The sequence below is a fragment of the Antedon bifida genome, chromosome 8 (assembly GCF_963402885.1).
Source record: "Antedon bifida chromosome 8, ecAntBifi1.1, whole genome shotgun sequence".
Classification (NCBI taxonomy): Eukaryota; Metazoa; Echinodermata; class Crinoidea; order Comatulida; family Antedonidae; genus Antedon; species Antedon bifida.
Window position 1 is genome coordinate 17,755,738 of NC_136233.1, and position 11,927 is coordinate 17,767,664.

General features: G+C 32.2%; 1 protein-coding gene across 1 annotated transcript; it reads left to right on the plus strand.

Annotated features, from left to right (window-relative positions):
* Positions 1 to 262: 262 nt before the first annotated feature.
* On the plus strand, positions 263 to 11,246 carry LOC144850173 (nicastrin-like). The gene is made up of 14 exons (XM_078707400.1): positions 263 to 352; positions 1,040 to 1,132; positions 1,517 to 1,640; positions 2,035 to 2,168; positions 3,320 to 3,435; positions 4,094 to 4,510; positions 5,073 to 5,279; positions 5,711 to 5,877; positions 6,456 to 6,543; positions 7,113 to 7,217; positions 7,709 to 7,796; positions 8,523 to 8,677; positions 9,068 to 9,277; positions 9,778 to 11,246. Exons 1-14 carry the CDS (start codon positions 289 to 291, stop codon positions 9,874 to 9,876), a joined length of 2,067 nt encoding a protein of 688 aa, XP_078563526.1. The 5' UTR covers positions 263 to 288; the 3' UTR covers positions 9,877 to 11,246.
* The last annotated feature ends 681 nt before the right edge of the window (positions 11,247 to 11,927 follow it).

Below are 11,927 nucleotides of genomic sequence, written 5' to 3' on the forward strand. Positions count from 1 at the left end.
TTTAAGCTCTCAATAATTTATCCCACCTTTTGTACGCCAATATTTGCCTTTTTTCAATAGAAGCGGTACATAACATGGTTAACCGTACGAGTCAGTAGTGGTAACAATTTAAAAAGTTCTAATTTAATTTATACTATTTCTCAATGTACCTTCTAGATACAATTATATTCATTAAGTCTACTGTAATTCTAGGCTTGGTCCGCCCGTCCAAAAAAGTTTGAGCCCGTCAAAACTATAGAGGGCTCACTCGTAAGTATTAAAAATACAAAGTTAGTCATCGTCGTTAAAATGGCAGTGCGGAAGTATCTCGGTGCTCTTTGTTGTTTATTGTTGTTAAATTGTGTGTTTTCTGGTAAGTTATGGTTTATAATGAGTGTCGTAATGCTTAATAAACAATACTGTTTTATTTTAAGCACTCCGATGCTGCATTCTACCCTTAAAATCAACCCCGATAAAGTTAGGCTGGCCTTCCTGAAACAGACGACGGCTGACGCGGATAATCCTTCCGTTTGAAATGGTTTCCCAGCTGGCCTGTTAGTTACTACTCGGCTTAGCCTAGCGCAATTATAAAATAAAATACCATGGTTGCTTTTTTTAATAATAAAAGTTTGTTATCAATAACGGCAGTATAAAATAATTCCAATTATTTCGATCTAGGCCTAGCCTAGGCCTAGACATATTCATAATAAATGGAAATTATTATTACTCCTAGGCTAGGGCCTAGCTAGGACTACCTAGGCTAGCCTACTACTACTACTACTAGAGCCTACTAGCTAGTAGTAGGCCTTATAATAATAGGTCTCTTGCCTAGGCCTACTCATTCATTTCATTTATATGGTATAATGACGGATTCAAACCTGCGACCTCTGGATTGCAGGCCGAGAGTATACCAATGAGTCGCATATTATATGATCTTGGTTGGTGGTATGGTGGTTCCAATTAACCAATCTTTTTTCACAGATTTATTTTTTATGTTACAAAAAATTCAATTTGGTAAACATAATAAACAAAAGAAATGTGTTTATTTTCCTCTTTACAGATCGGAAGACTCTAGATTTGATATACAAAGATATTGATAGCTTTTCACCATGTGTAAGAAGGTTTAACCGAAATGGCCAAACAGGATGTTCAAGTATGTTTTGTTTTTATTTGGCCCTATAAAACAAACAAATCTTGTTGTCTAGGCGTATGCAAATGTTTTATCATAAAAAAAAGAATTTTTCTTAAAGATAATTTACCTTTGTAGCTGCAATTTATGTTTTTTACAATTTTTTCAAAGTACTAATTATAGAATTAAATTTCTTGATAATTTAAAATAATATAAATAAAAACTCAAGAGTAAATAAAGAGAGTTAATAAATAGATTTGAATGCAATTAAATTGTCTAATATGGTACTGATGCATGTTAACAGCAAAAAAGAGAATTTTTAAATTCTCAACAATGTAGACCAACCCAATGGTATACAGTTTTCAGCGATTGAATGATGAGTAAAAACCTAATTTTTGTACTTGTCAGGTGATATGAATGGTAACACGGGTGTCGTGCATTACATCAAAGAATATGAAGACCTCGACTGGCTAATACATACTGGGCCTCATCAACCATACATGCCAATATTAACACCACACATGTTTACATTGTAAGTTTACTTTAGTAGGTCTGCTATCACAACGCTAATTGGTTTGTGAGCATGTGCAGATGATCAGTTGTTTTTTTTTCATACTCTTGTGCAATTTAAAACTCCCTATTGTAATACTTAAACAGTTGTACAAATAAATCAGCAACTTCTTCGAACCAACTGTGAACAAATTAAAATATAGCCCCTGTCAAATTGTTCTGACTGTAACTGTCTGCAATTGAAAAAAAAATGTCACTGGTCCAATTACACTGTTTACTTCAATACAGATCAAAATGGTAAAAATTAAATTAAACTAAATTACAAATATGATAAAAAAAGTTATTTAAAATTATTTTTAATGAATTTCATGTATTCATTACATTACTTATTGTTTACTTTTTTAATTTGTTTGCAGAGAAGTACTTAATGCTCTAATGAATTCAAGTAAAATAAATGGAATGATGGTGATACACACACATGTAGAGGATCAGGTAATGAATGAGACATTCTCATTCTCACCAGACCAGACATGTCCTAACAAAGGATATGGTAAGTGAACACATCACACCATAGTGGCCAAATCTGGCATCATTATGTTATCTAGCATAATTTTGACCCATCTAGCATTTATGCTAGGCATAATTTTATAAAATCTAGCATAACCTGCATCATATATTTTTTTTTTTGCTTCTCACTTTTTTATATACATACACCGCCACCAGATACATTTGACCATAATTGTGCCTAGCATAATCTAGCATAATTTTGTGCTGCCACCTAGCATAATTTGATTTCCATCGCTGGCCACACTGCGTGACTATCCCTAGCCTCCACATTTTGCATTTGGACAACTATGATGTTCACATTCTGCAGAAGACAGTTGTTTGTAGCATAACAACATAAAAGTCAAGACATTCTTAACCATCCTTTATTCCCTTTTTGAAAATATGTGGTGTACCGCAAACTAATATTTGTATTCAAAATATTTGTCACAGAGACTCCTCACAAACAAAACTTTTAGTAACAAGGTTCTTCTGTTGCTGAAAGTGCACATTTTTAATATGTTATATAATAAATTATGATGATAAATTAATAACTGTTTACAGTATTAGATATTTAATAAGGAATTGTTATGTAAACATTTTGTATCTTAATAGATAACAATTTAAATAATCAAGGCACTTTATAATCTTAATGAAAAAATCGTCTTTTGGATTTGAAGCTGGTCCCATGCACATACTATACATACACACACCACCAAAGAACTTGGTACACTATTTGAGAATAGTAAGATGTCATCTCCCAATGTGCTGATCATGGTCTTTTGAATGTACAGTCTTGTGTACAGTACGAAAATTGTCACCATTGCAAAAAAAGAAAAATAAATTAATCAAAAATAAATCAACAAACAGTACTTCATAGATGAGGTCAAGCGCTATTTCCTAGGAAATAGCGCTTGACCTCATCTTACCTTCAATTTTTTTCCTTGGCAAATAATTTTAGGTAATAACATATTAGGCATTCCCTTAAACTCTGTCTGACAAAAAACTTGTGAAAAAAAAGTGTGATGCGCCCAAATATGGTAGTGATATGACATCATCGTGTACATATGCGCACAATCACATTTTTTCATAGTGTAGACAGAGCTTTATTGTCATCACACTGATTATTTGATTCATTGGTTGTTATTCATTTTGTAGGCTATGGCGCTTGTGATATGAAGTGGAATGTAGCTGGAACCAATTTAGTTGCTCATGATTTCAACATACCAATTTTTTCCCTGTTAGATAAGGAGGAAGTCGAGAGCATTCTTAAAGTAAGTAGTATCTTAAATAAAAAGACATATTACAGGTGTAACATTTGGAAAACCTTAATTAACTCGGATTACATATCAATTTATAGTATATGAATTGCATATCAATTTATTTGAATTTGGCCAAAATTATGCTTGTATATATATATATTATTGCACTGATGAAGGGCTAGTGTTGCCCGAAAGCTCTGCTAACTTTTCTGGCTGTTTTACTTATCGTTTTGATTTAGCTTTTCGCTTTTTTTTTTTTGTATCTCCATTGAGATCCAGCCACTGATACCCACAGCATTGTCATTTTTTGCCTTTGGAGATATATTATAACATGTGTGATAGTAAATCGGGTTTATATCTTAATTCATTCAATACTATTGTTTTAATTTTACAATAGTTTTAAAAAGGGCACGAGATAAAAATATCATCGCACACGTTATGTATTGTCTTGCAGCACAGGCAGTCTGTTCAAAAGACTCAACTAAAATCTGATTCAATGTGTTTCTTTAATACCTCCATGCTATGTCCTGGATCAGCTAGTCTGTGCCACATCACTCTTTATTCTCAATCAGTTCATGATTTTAAATCATCTCTTACCAGTTACAATAGTGCGTTGGTCTTAAAAAGCAGTAACGCATGTTTCATTTTTTTATATATTTTATTTGTTTAGTGTTACTTTGATAAGAATATACCAGACAAAGGTAAGGCACGCGAGTATCCTTTATGCGCAGTTGAACTAATGGACTTTATGCACGGAGCAGTGGATACGGAAACATGTATGCGACGAACAAACCAACCGACAAACATTGAAGAAGTTCGGTACTGCGATCCACTCTCCGACAGCAATGTATATGGCACACTGACAGGTACAAATAAGAAAAATCCACTTGAACAGGAATCTGTGATCATAGCAGCAGCGCCATTAGATTCTACAAGCTTGTTTTATGATGTAACGCCAGAACCCGGTGTGGAACTTGCAGCTACAAGTTTCATCACGTTACTATCGGCGGCGTACGCTCTTGGCCGTCTTAATACAGAGCAAAGGAAGAATCTTAGTAAGACTATAATGTTCGAATTTTTCCATGGGGTAAGTTTAAAAAAAATCATTTTTAGTACGCTTCTCTCTGTCACCTATCACTATAGTCATAGTATCTTTATTTCTTTATTAAAAAGAATTAACAGAAATTTGTTTTGAAAAACTGGCATATCATCATATATATATAAATAAAACTTACACAGAAAATTTGCACTAATACAGAAAGCACTAAAACAACACAAACATGAGCATTTCTATGCTATAATATGCCATTTAACTTAGTAATATAGTAAAAACAATTTATTAAAATCCTCAATAAATGGAGATACTGTACAAAAAATTATTTAAAATTTGCTTGAAATATAATCAATTTTTAATATTAGAGTATTTTACGTATATACAAAAATGTTGGTACAGAAATGTTATGTGTATGTTTTTAGCGATCATGTCAAAATTATGCTACTACATTTTTTACTGAAATAAAGTATAATTTCAGTTTGTATAGATTTCACTAGAGTGTGTTTACTCCCAAAATCATGATTAATTGTTTAAACACTGCAGTGGAATCATTCTGTTCCCTTAATAAATTATTATAATTATTGTATAAATTCAGGAAAGTTATGACTACATTGGCTCATCACGAACTGTATTTGATATGTTAAGAGGACAATATCCTGTGAAAATGAACAAAGAAAAGGAGCAACCAGCTTTAGTAAATCTCACAAATATTGCAATGTTTCTGGAGCTCAGGCAGCTAGGTCTACCCGAAAATGAGAAATACTTTGCGCATCACGACAAAACACCTTCAAGCAAAACAAGTGTAAGTATAATTGAGTGATGTTTTACAAAATGTAATTGTCGTCATATAACAAGAAATTTGAATTTGCCAACTATGAACTCACGGCAGCCACAGTGCAGCGCCTTCCCTGATCCAACCACAGCGCAGTGCCTACCATGGTCATCACACAGAGATGATTCCCTACTCTTTTTAATAGTGTACATGCGCGATGTATGTGCATAGGATAAACGACTTTACATCCCATCGCCAGATTTTCTATTCCATCTCATTTGCATACTATTACTATACAGTTCCAATTTGTTTATTGTGCCGTGTGCGTACACTAATCGGAATATTCAAGTTTGGCTGAAATTTTCTCTTTTTTTGTTCTTTTTTTTTCATTTCAGCAGTATTGCTAGGCTACATAGTATTTCATTCATTTCAAATGTATATATAATATTTTTTTTTTGTAGGAATTTATCAACAATTTAAAAACTGGGTTTGAGTCTACAGAAGTAAAACTAGAAAAGGCTCCTGATGGACAAGGCCTGCCACCGGCGTCATTTCAAAGCTTTTTACGTGAAGATAATACCATCCCAGGTGTTGTAATATCTGATCATCAAAGAGAATATAATAACAGGTGCTTATCTCTCTCTTTTTTAAATTCTGATAATCTTTTTCTGTAAAAAAAAACTTTTTAAATATGGTTAATGTCGACAAGGTAAATTTGTATGTAATCAAAACCTTTATATCTCGATATAAAGTTTGCGGTACACCACGTATATATATATTGGTGAAAAGAACTGTTGAGTTTCTTGACGTTTCGATCAATATACTTTAATTGTCTTTAAAAGTGGGATTGTTGAGAAACTCAACAGTTCTTTGCAAAACTATATGTTTGTGGTGTACCACAAACTTTATATCAACATATGCCATGCAAACCTTCAAACAATACAAGACCCTTAAACTCCTCAAGTTAAACCGAAAAATAACAATGTTTGGAATTAGGCTTTCCACAGACCAATGGCAGCCATCAGTGCAGCTAGCGCCAACCACCACTGCCTACCCGTATCAGCACACTCGGCATCATACAAAACCTGTTTTCAAATAGTATACAGTACCATGTTCTTTAACATGCACTTTATTTACACGGGACCAACAGCTTTACGTCGTATTTAAAGGATGTGTTATGAATAATTAGTCTTTTCTATATTTTAGATTTTATAACAGTCGTTTTGAAGTGGCGGCGCTTCTAGGATTAAATTTCACAGATGGACAAGAAGAAACAAAAGGTGTTCTAACAGATGTATGTACAACATTCTAAAATGTGTTAATTTTTTAATCGCCTAGCAAAGAGTTTACACACACCAGTTGTTGACACCATGAGGTGTGTTTAAACTCCTAGCGTTTTCTAGGCGAAAGGGGTATTTGATTTTGTTTTGTGTGTGATAATTCATGCCAAAGTACACATTTAGTTGCTTAATTATATATTTGCAATTTGATTTATAATGTAAATTGAAGTACATTTTGTTATTTTATTTATTTGTTGAACTACTACTGTTCTGCAGTGTGTTGATACTTGGTAATAATGAATACAGGGTTATTATTAAAGGCCAAGACACCAAGACTTTTACATGGCTTTTTTGGTTTTGGTGTCAGCTATTTAATGGGGATAGGGTTTATGGATCTAGTCTAGACCACTATGAGTGGCTTAATAACACTAATGTTATTAATCTATGTTTCGCGGTACATCTGAGATAGATCAGGTAGGTATCCAACGCGGAAATCTTTACCAAATTTTTCCATTGTGCTTTCCTATGTCAGAATTAAGCATAATTTATATATAGATAAAGAATATTTTATTTGCTTTTTCAGAATTTAAATAATGTAGCAACTGGTATTGCTAAAGCATTGTATTTAGAAGCTGGTGGTAGCACATCTGATGAAGCATATAATTTAACTACTGCAAATGCTTCTATTGTAAGTACTACTTTATACCCAAGTTATGTTTAATTTATGACAAATGATTGTTTTATGTATTTAACAGGGTATTTTTTAAGTGAGATATGCATACATTTTAACTGATAGTTACAACTTACTGTATGTCTACAACTGTTATTGACATATTGTTTTGTGAGTAAATTTACATGCTTTAATCATAGTTTTTGAATTACATTTATGACATTTTTGTAAGGAATTAAAAAATAGCAGTATTCTTTGCACCCTCTCCTTCAGCCTTAAATATGAAATATAGATAGTATATATTAGTTTTGTTATTATTTTATATACATTTTTTGTTTGTTTCTGTACCTGCGTTGGATCTATTTTTCTATAGTTTCTGTAAATTTTTATTAAACTTGTAACATTTCTAGATCTGCCATAGGCATTAATCAAGCAAAGTTTAAAATATGAAATGCTGTATGAATACAAGAAATTAAAATACTTTATAATATGTTCTGTTTTCTCCACAGACTGGTGAACTCATTTATTGTTTCCTATATAAACCTACATGTAGATTATTGCAGTCTGTTCTAGATGAGGAAGATTCTTCTGTATTATGTAAGTACACAACATTATGCAAAGAAAGTAATAATAAGTGGGTCAAATGGCCAAGCGGTTAAGGCAGGGGCGCTGTTTACCGTACCTAAAAAGCCAATAATATCGGCAATTTTTAATGTATTTTGAACTGTATATTGATTTTTAATTTTATGTAGTTAAGTTCTTCTGGGGCCCCAGACATTTCATGTTATGGTGACTCTGTTGCTTTTGGGGTACCAGGACATGATGTCGAATAAATAAATGAAATGGGTTCGAGGCGAACTCACTCCTAGTTCTGGTGGTGGAACAAATTTTTCGGACTATAAACAGTAGGGCCAGTTACATTTTGTGCCCATTTCATCATTCGAGTAGGGGGTTACTTCAGTAAACTAGTTCAGAAAATAGCCCCTTGTGTCAGGCTGATTAAATTATTATGATTATGATTATTTTTAATAAATAATATAATAATATATTTTATTAATAATAATGCATATTTACTTTAAAAACATTAAACCAGGTCATTCCTTGTTTTAACTGTACGTGTGTAAGTTAGCTCGCGATGAATGTCCTCTCGAGGTAAATTCTGTGATACACATGCGTAGACACATGAAGACTGTATAATTGTTCCTCCTAACCTATTTTTCCATGATACACCATTGGCCTAATAATTCTACAATTAGAAGACAATCCTTCCAGTCTGATAATGATTCATTTTTTCTAACAAAAGGTTTTTTTCTCATTTTTTAGCTGATGTGCCTTATCAATTCTATATTGGAGTGCAGCGTCCCACCAGCAATTATGTAAAATTAGTACATAATCTTTTAGCATACTTTATAGCACTTGACATCAAAAACACTGATAAAGAAGATAAAGATACATGTAAAAATGATGACGAAAATGAGGTATGCATAAAAATACTTTTTTATTTATGAATAATGCATGGTCAGATGTACATCACAATGCTATTAGGGAGCTTTTGATTTGCAACGACTTAGAAACATGTCAATCAATGCGTGGGAAGCAATGAAGTTTTTTTCAATCACACATGTTTTATGCAGAATCTGTTGTATGAATCTTGTATTCTTTTAAACACTACACCCAAATTTTCAACCAACCACCAGACTAGATCAGATTCCGGGCTTAGTGTATAGGTTGGTAAAAAACATAGCATTAGGTTGGTAAAAGACTCTAAAATTTTGTGACCCTGCCTCAACCCTACATCGTGAGTGTGTCACAATGAAAAAATAATACCTGCCAACCCACAATGACCTATATTTTTATTCTTTTTATAGCTGTATAGATATTCATATATGCAAGGTCCAAACTTGAATGGTATATGTGTACAAAGCGCCACTGGCTTTACAACTGCTGTATCACCTGCATTTGTGGAGGATGTCGAAGGGTTTCCTCAGTGGACTTCTGAGAAATACTCAACATGGACTGAGAGTGTATGGAACGCGTATACTGCTAGATTATTCTTAAAACCAAGCCGGGAGCAGGAGGTAAGAAATTTGATTCAGATCATAAATTTTTGTATAAAAGTAGGTCAAAGAATTGCAAAAAATACTTGAAATGTATGTAATACAAAAAAATATGAAGAAAATATACACTAGTAGGGTACACCATGTGTTTCCAAAAAATGAAATACAGTTGACACAGTTGCAACATTTCTGTTGTTATACAGTACTATATTACTGTAGAAGATGGATAATATTCTCAACTTTACTTCATTTCCGTTGAAAACATGTGATGTACAAACCATACTTTCCTAAATATAAAATACCTGATGTATTGGTACTAGGAATTTTAATGAACAAATAGAGTAAAGCTCTTTCTGCACTATCAAATTGTGATATACCCATATATGGATATGATGGACATGATATTACTACCATATTTGGGCACATCACGCTTTTTTTTTCAAACTACTTTGATAGTGTAGATAAAGCTTAAATTTAATATGTATAGTTTTTAAATTTAATATTTTTTGTTTTTCTTTCAGTCGCTAATATTTTCAATTGGAATGGTCGTCATACTAATATCGTTTCCACTTATCTACTTCCTGAATGCCAAGGGATCAACCATCTTTAACAGGGAGTAAAGAATGAGTATGAAGAAGTACTTTTGTTTAACCTCGAGTCCTAATCACCAGTATAAAAGAGACAAATAGTAAACTTTGTGATGGAATACGCACATAATATGACATGCTTTACAAAAGCTTACGGTATGTTAGGCTTGTATTCAAACACTCTATAATTGGTTTAAATCATCAGAAGTTTGTGTCTCATATCTCAAACTAAAGCTTTGTCAACACTATCAAACTAGTGTAAAGTGCCCAAATTTGGTAGTGATATCATGTCCATCATGTCCATATATGGGCACTCACATAAAGTGTAGATAGAGCTTTAGATATATCCATAATAAAGCCTTTTAAAAGTTGTATATTGCCCAACCATAGCATCAATTGAAAAAATGGTGTATAATAAAAATTCTATACTAGGCCAAAAACTAAAACAAATTAGAGGGCACTTTACATGCAATTTAGTTAAGAAATTTAAGGCTCAAATACCTTAAAAAGGCAATTCTAGATTTGATCGCATTTATTATCCGAGATAACTATATTTTTCCGGAGTCTAGTACCATTTTAGATCAATCACATTATGTATAAAGCTGTGATAAAATGTTGGGATTATTTGGGTCTTTTACAACAGCTTTTATACTGCCTTGATGATTGTGATATAAGTTGTTGGTTTTAAAATCTTCACTATTTTAGGAAAATCATTGAATTGAAATCCTAAAAATCCTGTTTTTAGGCAATAGTCTAACATGCATGCAGTAATAGTTGATTGTACCTGCATAATTTAAATCATGTGACCAATATAAAAAAAATATGTACTTTTTTTTTTTCTATTGAATTTATTGAAGAATTTCCTTCTATGAAAGTATTTAATAAATAGATGTAAATATACTTTTGGAAACTTTAATGGAAATTTAAAGCGTAGAAACATTCAATATTTGTTTGTTGTACATTTCTTTATAATCTAGAGAGTGGGCAGAGTGATAGCTTTATTTATTTCATGTATTTGTGATTTTAAGTTTAAATTATGGAAAAGGAATTTGTAAATGCGTATTAGTAATTGAAGACAATTTTAGGTCATTTGATGCTGCAAACTTGAATAGGAAATTTATATTACTTGGGCTTGTATAGACTGGTCCCCACCTAGTAAATGAACTTGAAGCTTTCTGGGCAAGGTTGAGCTGTAGCACTTTTCCTACGGGCTAGCTATTATGTTGTCTTAGCACAATGCATGTTTTTTTCATTTTGAGGGAGATGCACTATTTAAAGAAATAAAAAAAATGTTTTTGTTTTTCCATGGAGGAATTAAATCGGCCTAATTTAAATCCTCCATGGTTTTCAGTGAATACTATTATTTAATGAATTGTTTAATAAAGAAAAACTTATTGTTTTAATTGGTTGTATTGTTTAATTGTGTATACACAAGGACTACTGTAAGTGAACTGAGTCATAAGGTATTTAAAATTTGCAATGTAATGTCAGTTTACTTAGCGGGATGGATAACCACCAAAACAATAACCCACATATATTTAAAGATGTATTGTCCCTTGAAACACAAAAAAATGATGTCAAAATATTCTAAATTTAATATTAAATATTAATAATATTAAAGTTATTCACTTTAAGTCGAAAATTCAAGCCAAAAGCAACAAGTTTACGTAATTAACAGGTAAATTAGTTTGATTACATTTCGTCTGGAAAATCGTCGCGAGCGAAAGTAAACAAAGATTTCAAACCACGAGTACGCATTATGCATATGCTAATTAGGATTGTTTACAACTCGTCACGGTTGAGAAGGTATTTTCACACAGATCGTGAGGAAGTTTTATGATTATGCATACAGAGTAGCCAAACAAGCGTGTTTCATTATGGGATATGTTTGATCGAAAACTTTGACTGGAAGTCAAAGTTATTTTTTTAACAAAAAAACGTCTGTATTTCAGTTAAATGATTTTTTTTTCGACAAATTTTTGGTGATAGTTAATAACTATTATGATACTTCAAAATGACCCACCTTTTTTCGAAATCTGTTATTTTTTATTTTTTTGGAATTAGTCAAAGGGACAATACATCTT